The following is an 18883-nucleotide window of genomic DNA, read 5'->3' on the forward strand; positions in this document are numbered from 1 at the left end:
TATACGTATACATAGATCCCCTCTTTTTTGGATTTCCTTCCCATTTAGGTCACCACAGAGCACTGAGAAGTGTTACCTGTGCTATACGGTAGGTTCTCATTAGTTACCTATTTTATACATAACAGTGTATATATGTCAATCCCAATCTCCCAGTTCATCCCACCCTCCCTTCCCCCCCCCCCCACCCCGGTACATTGCTAGCTTTTAATTTGGGATTTTTTTTTCTGCTTAATTTATAAGACATCTAATGTTCACCTGGTTATCCACAATGTATAACATAATGGCTGACAAAGAGTAGGCATAAAATGAAGTTTGCTGAACAAATGAATGAATCTTTTTATATGTAAGATAATATGTCATATGTAACAAATATGTTCCCAGTTTGTTCTTTTCCTTTTGATTTAATGAGTGAAACTTAGACATGCAAAAATTTTCTTTTTATGTAATCACATATTTATGCTTGGTGGTTTCTGTCTTTGGGATCAAGATTAGCAAGGCTCAATTATAATAATTTTTTGAAATACCTACATTCTTAATTAAAAATATTTAATTCAAATATGTTTCAGTTTATGATATGAAATTAGATATCTAACCTTTTTTTTTTTAATGCTTAACTAGTTGGCCCAACACCGTTTGTTAAACGTTCCATATTTTCCACATTGACTTGAGATGTCTCCTCACCCATACAAATACTTCTGTATTTATACTATTCATGTGTACAAAAACTATTTTTAAGTGTTCTCTTCTGTTACATGACATTTCTATATGTTCCTGCAAAACCCCATATTCTTCTAATTATTGAAACTTAAAATAGGTTTTAAAGTCTGGTAGGGCAAGGCCCCCTCATTTTTCAAAATGCGGGGTCCTATTTTAGCACCTTTACTTTTACAGGTGAACTTCTGTAAAGTTTCCCCAAACATTTTGTTGGTACTTTGATTGGCATTGTGTTAAATTTATTCATTAATCGACATCTTTACAATATTAAATCTTCCCACCTCTCCGCCAGCTGGAAGTATTTTGTCCTTCCTCTGAACTCCCTTAGCACTTTATACCTTTTTAAAAATCACTTTTCTAAGCTATACCCACCCAATTTTTCAAACCTGAAACCCGAGAGTCGTCCCCTCCCCTTCCTTCCCCAACCTTCACCCCATCCAATCAATCATCAAGTCCCGTGAATGTTACCTCCTAAATTTCATCCACTTCTGCCTGTCCCCACCACCAGCACTCTAGCCCAAGCTGCCATCGTTTCTGGCCAGGGCCACCACACTGGCCTCCAACTGACCTCCCTAGCTTCCAAGCCATTCTCACTGCTGCAGCCAGAATGCTCTTTTAAAAGGCAAATCTGATCATGGCACTCCCAGCTTTAACAATTCCAACAGCTCCCCATGGCACTTGGGATAGAGCCACACAAGCAGGCTCAACCCTGTCTTCCAGCTTGAACCCAACCTCTCTTTAACACTCTTTCTTCCCTGTTCATAGTTGCCATCAAATATATCCCATGTTCTTTCCTACCACAGGGCCTTTGCACATACTGTTTCATGTGTTTCAACTGTCCTTAACCTTCCCTATCGTTTTAAGATTCCTCTGACACATATCCCCAGCATCCTATACAACTCGCCACATTTGTAATTCCTTGTTCAAGTCAGCCTCCGTGATGATAACACTAATAGCAATAATAGTATGAATAATAACACACCTTTCGAATAGTAAGATACAGTTGCTCTCTATTTCAAATGCTTTACATGCAGAGGTGCTCTAGACCTGGTGTGTACCAGCTCATGAGAGCAGGTTGTTAAATTTTCAGGAATGCTGTGAGCTAGCTGATGTCATACTGGTAGCTTGAAATCAGCCATGGTGAGAGTACCTGCACCATGGAAATCAGCAAATGCTACAAACCAATGCTCCCCCGCCCCTTTTCCCTGGAGAGCTGGCTGTTAAACCTTTACCGGCGCACCACTGTTGCCATGCACTGTATTAGTTAGTCCTCATCACAGGTCTGGAAGGTAGGTAACCCATTTTCTAGATGGGGAAACGAAGAGGTTAAGTCACTCCTGCAAGATTTAAAACTATGTAGAGGCCAGCCAAGCTGTGCGTCAGGCCAGTCTGACCCCAGAGCATGAGCAGTTCACGTTTATTTCGCTATATCATAACGTTGAGGAAGGAAGGTTCCCCCTGGTCTGACTGGTCTGCAGTGGCCCCAGCACAGAGCACAGGGCTGGGCAGAATGGGCACGTTCAACTGATATTTGCTTCGGGAATAAGTCAACGATGTCTCAGCACATCAGGAAAACAGAACTATTTGCCGACACTGCATTGCTAAACAGAAGTCACCAGACAGGATGGCCAGAGCCCTGAGTCCTTGTTCTGACTCCACGTTGAATTCAACGGGCAAGTCATTTCTCCCTGGGTCTCAGTTATCTCACCTGCAACAGAGGGAGTTTGACCAGATGCTCTTCGATGTCTCATTATCTCTAAAATTTTTGGATTTACATGTAACATAACATCTATTATTTTTACTGTTATGTGGGCTCCTTTTTTTTTCTTTTTTTTTAAATCTGGCTTATACCCACCTCTCCGGCTGTCATCTGTTCTCTACCTGAGACACTTGCCCCCAATTCATTGACTGCCAGGTGCTATTCTAGCTAACACTGGTGAACCAAACAGAAAACACAGCCCCGAGGAGGTCCAGGGACAGAGGAAATGTGAATGGAGAAGACAGGAGGTCAAAAAGATAAGGACGGAGGCAGACAGATTTCCACACCTGTGATACATGTCTCTGCTCAATGCCCCTTCCTCAGAGAGACCCTCCCTCATTCTCTATCCCGTCCTTGTCACTATCTGAAATTATATCATGTATGTTCTTGTTCTCTGTCTCCCCCTCTAGAATGCAAGCTTTATTAAGATGGGGGGCTTTATCTTGCCCACTTCTATATCCCAGAGCCCAGAGCTGTGCCAGCCCATGGTAGGCATGTAATAAATGCTCATTTAAATGACTCAAAAACTATGTCCCTTTGGAGCTAGAATGGTAAATATTTTATTGCAACTGCAATAGAGTCTTCCATAGATCCACAAAAACAGGTAACCCAACCAAGATGTGCCTATCACAGAGAGAAAACCTCAAAGGCAAAATGTTAAATATATACCTAAAAATCACCCTCTTCCACCTACTCCTAATTGATATCTAACCCGACATTTACGCTTAAACAAGAACAGGAGGTTAAGTCCAAATGAGAAAGAATACGCTATAAAATAATATTGTTAGAAATTCATAATATGTCTGATGTAGTTTCTTGATTTCTATATTTCTTTCTTTCCCCTTATCTTCTCTTCAAAGTAACAATATTCTAGTTTATCTCCCCGCCCTCAGCTGTTCCCCTGACTAACTCAGTCTTTATATATCAACAGCATTCATTTTTCCTAAGATAACAGTTTTGAGTAACTCTCTCACATAGGAACCTTCAATGTCATCTTAGATCTTGCCAAATTAAGTCCTAGCTCCCATACAAGGCCTTGTTTTCATTTTTTAAAACTGCGGTAAAATACACATAACAAAATTTACCCTTTTAACCCACTTCTAAATGTGCAGTTCAGTAGTGTTAAGTACATTCACTTTGTTGTGCAGCCAACCTCCAGAACTTCTGCATCTTGCAAAACTAAAACTCTGTACCCATTACACAATTGCCCCCATCCCCCCAGCCCTGGTAACCACCATTCGACTTTCTGTCTCTATGAACATGAACTTTACATCAGTTCCCCAGGCTTTACTTCATGTGACCCTGCTTTACATCACTCCCGCAGGCTTTTTTTTTACGTCTATTCCCCAGGCTTTTCGTCATGTGACCTTGTTTAATGTCACGTGACCCTGTTTTAGGCACCATGCAGAACTTTTGAGCTGTTTTATGGTTTCCTTCCCTGCCATGCCTAGCGCGTCTCAGCTAAGTTCTGGCATAAGTTCTACCTAAATGGATCCCCACAGCTGTTGAACCAGCCTTCTCTCCTCCAGATACAAGCACACGTCACCCTTTGCACCTTTGCACATAAGAGTCCCATAGTGGAAACTCTCTTCCTTTTTCTCTTTACCGATCCAAATCCTCCCCATCCTTAAAAATGGTCTTCAATTTCATCTCCTCCTTGAAGCCTCATCCCACTACTGTAGCCCACATTAAAGTCACTCTTCCTGAAACTCGTATTCCATTCACTGGAAATACTAAACATTTTGAACACTCTAATTCTCCTGCTGTTCTGTGCAATATACCATTGCCTCTTCCAATAGTTTCTAAATTTCCAAATAGGGACCATGTCTTCTATGTCATTGTCCCTTTAACCTGGGAAAAAGTAGTAGATACAATGTAGGCATTCAACAAATATTGAACCAATTAGATCATTTCTACTTTCATAAAATTGTAAAATAATTTGAATCACTCTGCAGCACCAGTAGGCAACTTTCTTGAATCCTTTTCAAGAAAATTGAGTTATAGCCAGCAACTTTGTTGAATTTTTTTATCTGATTTGCTTGGAGAAAAATCTATTCTAGCATGGTTCCAGCTGAATTAAATTCATAAGGATGGGCTCCTGAAATGAGGTGCCATGACCGTCTCCCAGACTGCAGAAATTGCTTACATAAAATACAAATTTAGAATCAGGTTCACATGTCCCCGTTCAGTGCCTATCGCCCATTCCACCCTTCCCACACCAGTAGAAAGACCTAGAAGAGTCAGAATGATTATAAAGCGTAAAAAGTAGGAACCAGAGCAAAGGTGAACCAGGAGCCAGTCTCCCTTGGAATCGTTTTCTCACCCACCTGTGTAAATGAACCTCCCTGGAGCTCCTTTGCAGAACTGTTTGGATTTATAAGATAATGTCACTTCTACTACTCCAGGAATGTGCCGAGGAGGAGTCTGCACTCTGATGGCATGAGGAGTTATTAGCTGAGGAATAAAATGCCTGTTATACGAGTTATTGTGCAGATACTGAGCACATAAGCATCTCCTGCTGCTGCCCCCTCCCCCACCCAGGGCAAAGTGGTGCGCTCATGACACCCCAGATGCTTTGAATGCCCTGTCCCTGTGTCTCATGTGTTTCTCTCTCTCACCCTGGAATTTCCTTTCAACCCAACCTGTCTACGCTTCCCTTCCTATCAGCCCAGCTCAAGTCCCTCTCACCTCCCGTGCCCACCCAACCCCCATCCCTGCAATCATTCCCTTCCCTCACTCCTACACTGCCGTGACCTCACAAATTGATTTGGCAATTTCCATTACAAACGTAGCACTGTTACATATCTTTTTGTAACTTGTTTTGCTGTTTTTCTCATTATCACAGTAGAAAACTTGGAAATTACAGAAAAATAAAGAGAAAAATGTTAACATTGCATAACCCAGAGACAATCGTTATTAATCTTTGGCATGTTTCCGGTACTCTTCTGTGGTTGTGTGTTATATAATTAGATTTTATACCCATAAGATACTGTTGTCCTGGGTTTTTTGTTTTGTTTTGTTTTGTTTTTTCCACTTAGCATTATAGCATGTGTTCCCTTTTCCTATGTCATTAAAGATATTTCAAATAAAATTTTTAAATACATGATGACACTTCATCATTGAACCATTCTCCTATTATCCAACATCTAGCCAGTTCCTAATTTTTCACAATTATAAACAGTACTGCAGTGAATATTTATCTTTTTAAGGGATCCATGCCTGCAGTAAATTGTGGCTTACATGTCTTTTAATCCTGGTGCCCCACTTACAACAGGTACTCAGCAGTGTGTGTTCATGCCGCTGACATTGCAGAATTACTAGTTTCCCCAGATCAGAACAATCTTTGGGGCAAAGAAAACCAGGGAAGCGAGTTGCCTTTACCCACCTCGCTCCATACAAGCATCGTCCCAAACACCACTTGGAGGCCATCGAAGAAGTTGTCCCCAATGATGATGACCATGGCTCCTCCGGTGGTCCAGCCTTCACTCGGGCTAATGGCTTTGATGCATGGAGTAGCTAAGAAGATAGGGAAGAAAAAGTCAGGTTTGCCCTTTGGTGCTTGAAGCTTGGAGTTTGGGGGCTGGCTGCGCTTGAAAGCTCTTGGTCATCTAAGAAGTTCAAGTGGAGCTTTGCTGACTTGCCATCATTCCCTAATCGGTTGTTGGTTTTCACCGGGTCATCAGAGCCTAATGAGTTGACCACTACATAATGAAAACGGCTAATTGTGCAAATGGTGCTTTTAAAACTCTGTTGTTTTTCCCCATATTTTTCTAAGTTGTTCACACTACAAATGTGTAAATCCCTTTTCTCTCCCCACCTCCTCTGTCCCAAGATGTTAAGATCTACAGGGTCTGTTAAGGTGCTAGAGAGAGAAGGAGAAAGCAAAATCTATCATAGTTGAAGGGTTTTTTCAGCTCTATCGAGAGACAATTTCTAATCACTCTCCTAACTCTGGAGGAAGGATTTTCCCTCCTCCTTCCATATGTTCAAGGCCTCTGGACTTTACATCCCAACAGGAACCCAATATGGTTTTCAGGCCATAACTAAAGTCAATCCATCACTCCATTTCCAAAGTTGACAGGGTCAAAGGTGGAGGAGAACTTTGGCAGGACTCCAAAAACACGAGCCCCCTTTGAACAGCCAGTCAATCACATCCAATCAGTCAAAAGAAACTGGATGGGTTCCTAGTTCTGAACCCTGGGATTTTCTTCTCCCCTTTCAGTGCCCACTGTGGGAGAATTAACACCACTCCAAATTCTTTACTGATTCAATCATTTTCTTTCAGTTCATTAATTCCTGTTTGAAATGATACAAGACACATTTTAAGGGCCAAGATGGGGTGGGGTCTGGTGGGCAGTATACAGCAAGACATCACACTAAAATAGGAGCCCCATTTAGCCATTCATTCTATATTGCAAGAGTTGAGTCGTACACTAATGAGTTGAGGAGTGGGGAAAAAAGAATGTAGATGGGATTTACTTAGGTTTGTCAGTTATCTTCCTCGATATACTTTATTTTTTTGGACAACTTGAAGTTTAACAGTTACCAGTATTTCTAATTACTTTAACGCACTTGGAAAACTACCCAGAGCAGACCATGATTTCTTCTTGTCCAAGCAAACAAAAATCAATTAGTGTCAGTTTCATTCTGCACATTGTTTTGTTTTGCCCACAATCTGTTTAAGGGCACATCTGACACTTATTCGTACATGTCTGGCACGGTAATGTTCCTGTTTAACTAAGATGTCATAGGCCTACATTTGCCTGAAATGCCCCTCTAGCAAGAAAAGAAAAAAAAAGAAAATCCCACAGAACTGAATGAAAGAGCCGGTAAGGCACGGGGGCCTGAACATTGGCTGGGAGATGTGTGGGGCTTACATGAAAGGAGGCAGAAGTCACTGTTTACAGCTTCACTTTAAAATCCACATGGCCTTGTGTACTTTCTCCACTCCTACTCAGAGACATCAGTTTGAAATTCAAACAAGGAAATTTGTGGAGAACATCATTTGTCTGCCAGGCTCAGCCTGGACAGCAGAGAACCCTACCTTCCGACGGGTCCAGCCTTCTCGCTCTCCGCCCGTGCTTCGAGTTGTTGTGAACAAACATGTTGTCGGAAACAGCCAGCACGTGTCCATCCACGTTCACCGTTGTTGACAACACGACCTGCAGATTTCAAGGATAAAGGCGGGGGGTGGGGGGGGTGGGTGGGGTGGGTGGGTTGAGTTAGTTTCCCAGAAAGTCGTAAAAGGTGCAAAACTCTTTTGCCAGACTTCCATATGGCTAACAAGGGACGGACCAGAACGTTGGGACGCGCCATGCTCCCGGCATCTCGACGGGTTAGCCGCCTCCTGTAACAATAGCAGAGCGTCACGGAAAAAGAGGCCGCCTTTCGCCCACGTGCTGTCACGTATTTGCGCTCCAGCTATGCCCAGGTGATGAAGTGTGGCAGCTGGCGATCTGACTGGCTGGTTCTAGGAAACTCATCTCTATCAAAGGACTTGGACGGTCATTCCCAGGTGACCCTTCGGGCTGCAGTCGCAACAAGGAGCAGATTGTGTGTGATCAGGAAGCTAAGACGGAAACACCAGCTGGGAGGTCATTTCTCATTTCTCGGGAATGGGTTCTTGAACATCTGACGTGTGCCAGAGTAACGCTGGGGTATGGACATGCTGCCTGATGAACTGTACCTGGTGTCCCGCATGCTGGAGAGCAGTGGCGGAGATGCTCAGACCTTGGGTGAGAAGGTAAGGTTTCGGAATTCGGTGCTGACAATGTAGGACATTTAGCATCTAACCAGACGAAAGGGAAGAGATGGGTGTGGAGTAGTGGAAGGGCATGATTTAAAGTCCAACAAAACGGAACTCAAATCCCATGCCTGCTACTTCCTAACTTAGAACCTTTGAAGAATTATACTTAACCTTTTCGGCTGTCCACTTTTCTTATCTGTAAAACATACACAACAATGCCTATCTTGAGGACTGAATGAGATAAAATGAGGATAAAATGAGAAAATAAATGTAAAGCATTTATGGATGAGTTCCCATCCTAGTTGCCTCGCCCCTGCCTTGTTTGGCCAGTTGATAGGACAGAGGATATTACTCATTGAGCCCCTCCCAGAGTCTAAGCTCTGGAGGGGAGGCTCCAGCAAGGGGGACTCAGGGGCTAGGTAACCACAGAAGTTACAAGGCATAGTCCCTACCCTCAAAGAGCTTACTTTCAGGTTGGAGAAACATGGCAAACAAGCAAAACAAGTAGCACACAGAATGAGGTCAGATTGAGTTCTATGTGTGTACTGCAGATCAGGGTGCAGGAGCAGTTCAAAGAGGTGGCAATCAGCCAAGGAACAGTGGGAAAGCACAGCAGAAATGCATTGACTTGGGCATATCCACCACCTACTTACTGACCCAGGAAGGTGAGCCATCCTAGATACCAGTCTACTTGTTAGTTACGCATGGCATTTTTTTTTTGAGAAAGGAACTTGTTACGTACATATCCATGTACATGTATAGACCTGAGGAAAGGCATTGAATAGATACGTAATGAAGAGCTGTGTTTAAAAATGGCTCTTCCTGTCCACTCCCAAATTAAATTCACTGATATTCTACTTGGAATTTTTCTGCCATCCCTTCCTTACTTATTAAACGAAGTGGGGACAAACCTTGACCCTGCCTTACCTCTTAATATGAAAGAAGATTCACTCGACAGCACTTAAAGGTTTTTTTTACTATGAATTATTTCAAGCAAACAAAATAAATATAATGAACCCCCTTTTTTTTTTTTTAAAGTGAAATTTACATGCATTGAAATGTACAAATCTTAGCTGCACAATTTTGACAAATGGATACAACTAGGTAATCCACACCATATCACAACATAGAACATTTCTATCTCCCCAGAAAGTTATCTGGTGCCCCTTTTCAATCCACCCTACCCTCTACCCCTTGCCAAGGTGACACTCTCCTGAATTTTTTTAACCTTAAATAGGATTTCAGATGGTATCTCTAAAAAAAATTTTTATATATATTGTAATATAATAAGGGTTTGGAGAACCCCTAAAATCATGAGTCCACAAAGTATTTCACCTAGCCTGGTGCCATGGCATAACAGTGGCACACAGGAATTTTTACATAGACATAAATGGCTGTAGTTATCAACTCAAAAGCATTCACTGAGCTCCTGGTATGTATTGGGTATTATTATGTCAGGCCCTGGAGATTCTAAGACCACAGAACAATGTGTTCCTGGTTGGCTAGTGTCTCTCCCACACTTCAGCTCCTCACTTGTGAAGGCACTACCGATTCGGTGTCCCTGCCTCACTGTGACACCAGAATGAACTTAAAGGAAACTCCGTTGTCATTCAGAAAATTATATCACTGTAATTGCTCACAATTCAGGGATGCAGCCTGTCTAGCTCCAGGTCTGTTTTCAATTGTGTCCATGTTAACATGGTAAGAGTCTGGGGAAAGGCTTTCCAGAAAGTTCCTATCGTGCGGTGGCAACCATAAGACAGAGACATCCATCACTCCCTGCAAGGGCACGAGGCACAAGCTCTTATCAGGGCCTCTCAGCAGAGCTCAGGATGGAATCATAGTCAAAGGGAGAGAGGGGCTGAGTCTCCTGGTCCTGGGGTTAAGATGAACACGAAGGCTGAAAGCAATCACCTCTGTTTCTGCTTACCCGCAGAAAATAATAGGACAAAGCGGAGTAAAAAAAAGAGGAATCGGATCACTTTTATAAATTGTGTGCGTGAATGGATTTTCAAAGACATAGCTGTTAAGATGCAGGGGTGGCAAAGAAGGTAGGCTCCAAAATCACTCTTAGTCTTTGGCTTTGTAACTGAAAGGATGCTGATTTCATCACATTATTCAGGGAAGACCAAAGAAAGAGTATGTCTTAGTTTATATGCATAAAATACCACACCCACTCCTCAGCTTAATACTTGCTGTTCCCTTGATCAGGAACACTGTTCCCATCCTTCAACGCACAAGTTAAAAAAAAAAAAAAAAAAAAAAAAAGACATAGCTGTCATCCCTGGAAAAAACCAAAAACGAGAGGGTGGTTCAGGCTTTAACTGCTAACGAGCTGTGCTAGGCACAAGGAGGGGAACCTCAACCTGTGTGAAGATTATGGTGGATGTGAAGAGCATTCTCTCCGAGACCACGTTAATTCATTCCACAAGCTCCTTGTTACACTGTACTTGAACGCTCCTCGTGCATTCCTGCCACAAAATATGGGGCTTTCTTGAGCCAGCTGATTTCATCATTGTCCATTTGGGTGGAGTGAGACTTGGTTCCAAAGAGAACATTTCCCGAATGACATACCCTGATGGTTCAGATGCACTTCATTATTTTCTATTAACAATGGAAATAAATTTTAATCTCTTGCTGGCTAGCGCTGGCCTCTCATGACAGCAAGGGAATTAACCTGAATTATTTCAGTGTCTGCAAAATTTATTACAAGATTTTAAATTATGTCCAAATGTATGTGCGTGTGCCTGTATATATATAGATATGAGGCAAGTTCCCGTTTTTAATATTCCAAATATCTTAGACTTTGAGGGATCTAAGAGAACCTGCCAATTTAACTGAATTTACAAAACGTAAAGGATTTGATACACAAACTCCACCACGTGAAACCAGACATGTTTGGTGGTGGTTCTTTTTTTTTAGGAATGGTTGTTTTTCTTATACATGGAGACACACACAAATATTGACTTTTCCATACACTCACTCTCCTTCTTGAAGAGTGAGCTACATGATGGAGGTGAAGATACACTTGGTACATTCAAAGCTTCGAATTTAACTTCCTTCACTGTTTTCTGATGAACGATGACAACACTGATATTATTCTATTCGGAGAAGTTAAAGTTTCTGAATGTTTGAAGACTGAAGGAAGTGGATTGTGCATTCCAGCATCGTCTCCCTCCCAGGCCTTCCCCTTCCACAAGCCAACTTCTTTCCCCCAGTGAGCATTTCCTGGGTCACGAAGGCTGACCTTTTCCATCTGGAATCAATCAGTCAACCCCTGACAACTTCCTGAAACACCTCACTCCATTTCCTGTTCTCTCCCCCTTCTCTCTTTCCCCCTGGTTTGCTTCACTCTTCAAAACTGCAGGCCACAGCAGCTTAATGTTAGAGGGTCAGACACAGTTAGACTCCAAAACACTACACAAGGACACCTTTGACCTTCAAAAATCTTTACATCTTAGCTAAACAAATCAAGGTCAACATTTCTTACCATTACCTTGTTAACTATTTGTAGGCATCTTTGCCAACGATCTTCTGATCACAGATTCATCAATACCGCTTGTTCTCCTAAGATCATAAACTGATCTGTTTTAGAAGTAGCGAATTTAGTATTGACAAAATACCATTAGTATTTTAGTTTGAGGTACCTGAAACTAAAAATCTCGAGTGTTATAATAAACATATGGAGAGTATTCCATCCGAAAGGACTTCTCTGTCTCATCAGTGTCTCCTATCACCTAAACCTGATACCTACTCTTTTATACAGCTGTCAGACTCTCTTGGCACTGCCATTCTGCTGGCACAGCCCGAAAGGATGCCAATTAGGAATACAGATGTCCATAATTTGTGTGGGATGGACCCCCAGCTTTTGCCGTTGACACTGGTAACAGCTTTCATTTGTTCCTCAAAGTTGGTGTATCTGTATTTCAGCTCAAAGCTCCAGTAGGAGTCTGCAGATCTGAAAACTAAGCCATTGTAGACTAGCGCTCTCCTCAACTGGTACGCTTCAACTCAACACAAAAGCAACAACCAATTATACTCACGCAAGTATCATTTATGACACGGTAGCTTTCATTCAAGGTGTCAAGAAAGAGAAGTAAGGATCTATGGAAATTGCTTGCATTTTTTTAAGCGAAAGTAGTTTTTCACGTTTTGCCATTCCTCATTTTGTTTAGCGCGATCTCTAATTTTTGGTGAGGCCAGATCAATAAACGCAGACCAACTGGTGCGTGACAGTGTAGGGTCCATTTTGAATCATCCAGTTAAACGGCAGTTTTAGCTGATTATACAGAAGTAGAAATGCGAATAAAAAGTTTGTATCTCCTCTTGAAAAATACAAGAAAGTTTTAAGAACAAAAGCTACAACTGTGCGAGCCGTCCACTCAAAGTACTCAAGAAAACGGATTGGCTTTCTCAAATTATACTTTCCTTCTCATTACCCAAAAGCACTCCCATGTCCCCCACTCTAATAATTTACACAAAGCAGGAGCTGAGTTGTAAAGCGCTCTTTCCTGCCTATAAAAGGCCACAGTGGGAGTTACCCTTTAGGTGGACACATCCGTTAATCTGCCTGTACAGCTAATTTTCCAATAGAGAAGCTGTTTCTTTGGCATCAGAATGACAGCATGTGGCAGGAGGACTTCTACCACCCTGATTTATTCCCACCGTTAGGTTATTTTTACGCCTCACTCCAAAATGTCTATGGCTCTTTGGAACATCACACTTAAAAAAAAAAAAAAATCTATCTTTCTCAAAGCTCTAACTGTATGACTTAGTTGAATCAGAGGAATGACCAGCTTGGATACTACTCCCAGCCAGGCTTTCTCAGCTCATACCCAGGTGTTCCTACAAAGACCCTAAGTCTCATACAGGAGGGTAAAAGAAAAAGAGAAGTCAAAATGAAAAAGGTGTGGAATGACTAAATGATCTGCTCCTTGAAACAGGCAAGAATCCCAGTGTCTGTACTTGCTAGAGAATCATCACATTGGTTGGAAACCTCGCTGTATGAATCAGAGTTGTTGCTTTGAAAACACACCCAATTCTACCATTAGTCAGACACATTTCCCCTCCATTTCAATGAGGATCATGTACCTTCTAACTGAAGCTGGGACGTTTGGTAGCTTAATCTCAGTAAAGTTACAATAGGTAGCATTTATAGCCCACTCGACGTGGAAAACTCTGATACCTACTTACAAACATGCGTACACCAAGCTAAATAAAATGGCCTCGAAAATCCCTGTTATTTTGCCAAGTACGGAAAAAAATTCTTTATGACATTTTACATCTGGAAATGGAATTAAATTCATGATGTGCTTTTCCCTTATAACTGTTCAGTTGCTATATATGTTATTTCAGCTTTCCCAAAGCATAACTATTATGTGGGATTTTATTTTCCACCTGTGGAAGGAGGAAAGAAACACAGAGACCACTAAAGGGACAGAGGAAATCAAGACAGACTTCTGGTTGTGGTGGGCAATCAGGTTTGGAGTCCATATCGTGAGAAGAAATACTCCACTGATGTTTTTAAACACTGGCGAGTTCTCACATTCGACAAGGGGAATCTGATGAAACAATTTGTCTAAGCCTCCGTAATTCAACCCAGGCAAAGAACAAACAAATTGGCTACTGCAAATTGTTTCTCCCTACCTCTTTATTCTTGGCACACATTACATATTCAAGCCAGATTTAAAGCCCGGGTTTTTCTTTGTTACTAGACTTCAGAGTCTCCAAAATTACCTTTAAACACCTACCTACCCCGTAAGTATGGATTTTGTCATCCTTTTTTTTTTTTTTAAGGAATTCCCAGCATTCTTAGCAATCGCTGGTGTTTCATATTCCCCAAGGTTACATTTTCTGTTCAGTTGAGTATCAAGTAGCAAACGAGAGAACGCAAAGTTGATTGCTGCTGAGACAGATGTGGGGCGTTCTGGAGTTGCTCACAGCAAGGGAGGGGGCTGTGGCATTAATGACATAAGTCCCGAGAAGATACGTTCATAAGTCACCAGACAGCGCTGTGTTTCAGTGAGTCAGAGGTATTTTGTGATCTTCCGGGCACCGTGCCACATGCAATGGAAGCCTCCAGAAAACACTGTCGCTACCTCAAGGCGTTTACCATGCAACTGATAAAGCAGAACAAACACTACACATAATCAGGAGATATTACTATGTGGTAATACATAATTGAGGGCTGAATTATGTGGCCACTGTATCCTCTAGGAGTCCAAAGGTAAGAAAATTAACCCTAACTGAAGGCAGTAACAAACAGTTTCATCAAGGAAATGAGATTTGAGATAGGGCCTTGAAGAGTTGAAAAACTTTTATTATACAACTCAAGGGTACCAAAACGATTATTCTGGCAATAAAAAAAAAAAATTCTAACTGGCGTAAGTGGAGCAGTAAGCCAAAGGGCATGTCTGCTGGCATATTTTGGCAAGTTTGGCTTAGGATGGACACCTTTTAGAGCTTGTTTTTTAAAAAACTAGTTGAATAGGTACAGAAATCAAGTGGCAATTTTTTTATCCTGCATTTTAGGTCATCAGGAGGCCCAAAGGTCATTAACCTGCTTTACAACCAAATTTCTCTTCATCTCAAAGGCCAGGCTACATCTACCCTACATCATTTTATTCCATTGAGGGCGATGCTTGTCCCATCTGAAACGTATGCCAAGAGGGATGGCTATGGTCCAGGGCGGTATTTTACTAGCAAACATTTTGAGGCTCACAGGGGAGCCTTAACACATTCGACGCCATTCTCGATTTGGCTGGGCCATTCTCTTTCACCAAACTCTGTCCCTAGGGACCTCGTGAATCACCTGTCATGCATCAAAACCCAGGAGCACGTAGGACCCATAAGCAGCTTAAGAATCTATGCACTCTTATTGTGAAACTAAGAAAGCTTTGCTTTCCAGGAAGTTCTGCATCTGATGGTCCTGGAAAATGTTCAAGGGTAGGTTTTAGTGCCCAAATTTGAGTCTCTTAAAATGTTGGAGCATTTAGGGTTTGTTTCCACCTAACTGAAATCTGACATATCCTTTCCCAAGGGTTATATAGGCAACTACCTGCTTTTGTGTCTCTCCTTTTCTCCCACAAATAATTCAAAACACAGTTCCTGTGTGAGTTGGTCAAAATTCTTAAACCCTAATTCTTGTCCCCGTGTGAGATACCAAAAGTGCGGGGTGATGGGGGTGGGCAGAGGGTATACTGTCCAACAGGCAAGAGCTTGAAGTTACCCACAGAAAGCTTTTCCCAAGCTTACAGCATTAGACTGGGCAGAAGATCCTCAGACCTTCAGAGGTTTTTTTTCTGACTCCAAATAGATAATTACTATTTCTTAACTTGGAGTTGCTGGTTTGTGCTATCACCAGATAATGGACCCACCTGTTGATCAGAGAAGCCATAAGTCAAGTGCTTTTCACTCTGTGCTTTAAATGTGTGGCTCAGTAGCCCAGCAACCTTCACACGGTGGGTGACATCACAGAGCAGCTGGGGTGGCTCTTGAACTGAGAGACTTGAACTGAAGAAACCTGCAGGCAGCTGGAGCTGTATTAAATTTTTACCATTTGGAGTTAATTTAAACTCTTGTTTCCCTCTTCACGGGTGTGAGAGAAATGTTCACCATTTTTTTTATTTAAGGAAAATAGATGGTGATGCCATTAAAACGTTTTATATAAGAGCTGGGGTTTAAGAAGTCATACGGGTTTGTTGGATGGAGCTTGGCCCTGTTCCAAGGCATGAGTAGCCCTGCCCTTTGCTCTCGCATCGTTTAGTCAAATAGATGAATGGCCGTCACCCAGCTGTGTGGACTAGGGGCCCTGCCATCCACGTGAACTTCCCCGTTGTTTTTGTGCAGTGGTTGCATCCAGCACGTTGCAGTAACAGGCTGTAGGCCTCCCACATTATCCAACTACCCTGATGACGTCAGTCCGTCCTCACACGCCTCACTTCGTTTCTCCATTCTGATGGAGGAGATCTTGGTGTCTTCCCACCAGCGTGCATGTCTGCTTTCTTCCTCAGAGGTCTGCGAGACCTGCTAGGTGTGTGCTTGCAAAGCACCAACCCCTCCCTCACCTCCTCCGGGACCCCCTCAAAAGGCCCTTCTAGCAGGCCCCTCCTGGGGTTGTACACAGATCCCTATAATCAAACAGGAATCAATTCAGCACTGACGTCTCTCCCAACCTGACCCTGGAAATGACTTTTCTTTCACCTGAAATGTATGCACCCCTCCACACCTCTTGAATTCTTATCTTTTGAAGCAAAGGATGGCAAGAACTGTTGATGTATCTCCATTCTCTCCCTGACATAGCTATATAACAAAATGATTACTTTGGTGGACCTCATCTAAAAAGGGAATCATTTAGGGGTGAACTTGAGACACCCGAGAGTCACTCAGAAAAGTTCAGCAAATGCTAGGAAGAATCTTTATCCCAATAACAAGAAAGCTACACGCTGGAATGAAGGAATTCATTTTAAATGATTCTAGGGTTGGAGATTCAAGGCACCTGCTACCAACTCCAGAAAGAGTAATGTAGCAGTTGGTGCTGCCCATGTGATGGGAAATACTGCAGTCTTCTACAGTGGTCAGGTCTGTTTAAAACAGAGTCCTTTTGAGGCAGGGCGGGGTGGGGGAATTGGTAAGGCCTCTAAGCTTCCCAGTGTCAAGTACGTGACCTGCTGACATGTGTCCTATTATAGCTGATGCTGTAGAAAACTCTGAAAGCTATTGGGAAGAGCATCCACACTTGCTATTATGACAATGGCAGGTAGCACTGAGCTCCCATACCATCTGAACTTGACCACACCGCTGAGTCCCAGCAGGCAATACAAGGACAGCTGGCACCAGGGCCCCTGTGCTTAGTCAGTTCACTGGAAGACCTCAGAGAAGCAGAGCTAAGCTACGTAAATCACTCATTTATCTCACTTTCCTTATCTCCCCACTAGGATGTAAGTCCCACAAGGGTGAGGAATTTTCTCTGTTTTGCTTGCTGATATATCTGCAGCACCTAGGATAGTGCCTGGCTCACAGAATTTCCTCAGTAGTATTGGTGGGTGAATGAATCAATGAATGAGGGCATCTGTGTTTTCACTCTGACTTGGAGCAGACCCAGCCAGCCTGTCTATGAGAATGAACTGGCAACAAAAGCCCTGATTGTTGTCAACTTCTACTGTGTTTCAGGACTTGAATGTGGGTAATGACAACATGCCTGACTCTTCCAAGAAAGTGGCTTGATTTTCTTCTGGATTTTCCAACTGCCTGCTCTCCACCCACAATGCAGAGAAATAAAGAATGGGGTACATTATGTCTTAACAGGCCTGTCAGCTTAAACTAGACATAAATTTCTTTTCCTTTCCTTCACCGAGCTGTTAATCTGCGTGTTTCAACTAACTGTTTCATTTCAAGGAGGGCAGAAGTGATTTTCTGCTTTAATGGTCCATGGATTCAGATACTTTGGGGGCCCTTTTCTTATTTTCCTTCCTTCATTTCTCCCTCCCTTTCTCCCTCCCTACCTCCCTTTCTTCCTTCCTTCCTATCTTTTTTCTTTCTTTCTCTTAAAAATTCATTTAATAGGGCTTCCCTGGTGGCACAGTGGTTAAGAGTCCACCTGCCAATGCAGGGGACACGGGTTCAAGCCCTGGTCCGGGAAGATCCCACATGCCACGGAGCAACTAAGCCTGCGAGCCACGACTACTGAGCATGCGAGCCACAACTACCGAAGACCGCGCACCTAGAGCCCGTGCTCGGCAACAAGAGAAGCCACCGCAATAGGAAGCCCGCGCACCGCAACGAAGAGTATCCCCTGCTCGCTGCAACTAGAGAAAGCCCGCGCGCAGCAACGAAGACCCAACGCAGCCATGAATAAATAAATAAATAAATAAATAAATAAATAAATAAATTCAATAAAAAAATTTCATTTAATAACAATTTTTTGAGCTGCACAGAGTGACTGGCATTGGGGAGAAACACAAAAATAAATAAAACATAGAGATTATCCTCAAGCAGCACACAGGCTATTAGACAAATAATAATTGGAAGACAGTGTGATCAGTGGCATAGTAGAAGCCTGTAGAGAAGTACGTTGGCCAGTAGGTCTGCCAGAAAATGCCTCACTAAAGAGGTGACACTCAGCTGTAGGCTTGGAGCATGAGCAGGGGTCACAGGTTGGTGAGCAGTGAAGGGTTCCCAGGCAGAGGGGCGAACATGTGAGAAGGTTCCAAGCAATAGTCCACGGAATAGAAATCAGTGAGGTGTGCCTGGTGGGTGGGGGAACGTATGGCAGCATCAGGAGGGGCGCATGGCAGAAGCCCTGCCTGGTATGAAGCTACTTCTCAGCCATGCCTTGTAAAATCTGAGCTTTTGTCCATGGACAGGAGATATTTTTAACCTGCTTTAAGCAGAGGAGTGACATGTTTTAAAAGATCACTTTGGCAGCCGTGCTGAGGATGTATTAGACGAGGAAGGAGGAGAGGCAAAGGGCCTATTGCAGTTTTTCGGGAGACAGAGGTGGATCTCACAGATACTTAGGAGGAAGGCGCGGATCAGGGAGGAAGCACTGAGTTCTGCCGTGAGCATGCGCTCACTAGTCATCCACGGGAAGATGCCCAGGAGGGAGGCAGAGCTGGGGGTCTGCAGCTCCAGAGAAGGGGGAGGTCTGAGGCTGTGGATCCGGG

At 42.9% G+C, this 18883-nt stretch overlaps 1 protein-coding gene across 1 annotated transcript in view; it reads right to left on the bottom strand.

The window, feature by feature from the left end:
- Positions 1 to 18883, bottom strand: part of EBF2 (EBF transcription factor 2) — a 188642-nt gene that overhangs the window by 33171 nt on the left and 136588 nt on the right. Inside the window, exons 8-10 of the mRNA XM_068552112.1 lie at positions 7518 to 7635; positions 5859 to 5989; positions 4801 to 4927 (exon numbers count right to left, since the gene is read on the bottom strand). Coding sequence (XP_068408213.1) covers positions 4801 to 4927; positions 5859 to 5989; positions 7518 to 7635 — 376 coding nt within the window. The remainder of the gene's footprint in view (positions 1 to 4800; positions 4928 to 5858; positions 5990 to 7517; positions 7636 to 18883) is intronic.

The sequence above is a fragment of the Eschrichtius robustus genome, chromosome 10, assembly GCF_028021215.1.
Source record: "Eschrichtius robustus isolate mEscRob2 chromosome 10, mEscRob2.pri, whole genome shotgun sequence".
NCBI lineage: Eukaryota > Metazoa > Chordata > Mammalia > Artiodactyla > Eschrichtiidae > Eschrichtius > Eschrichtius robustus.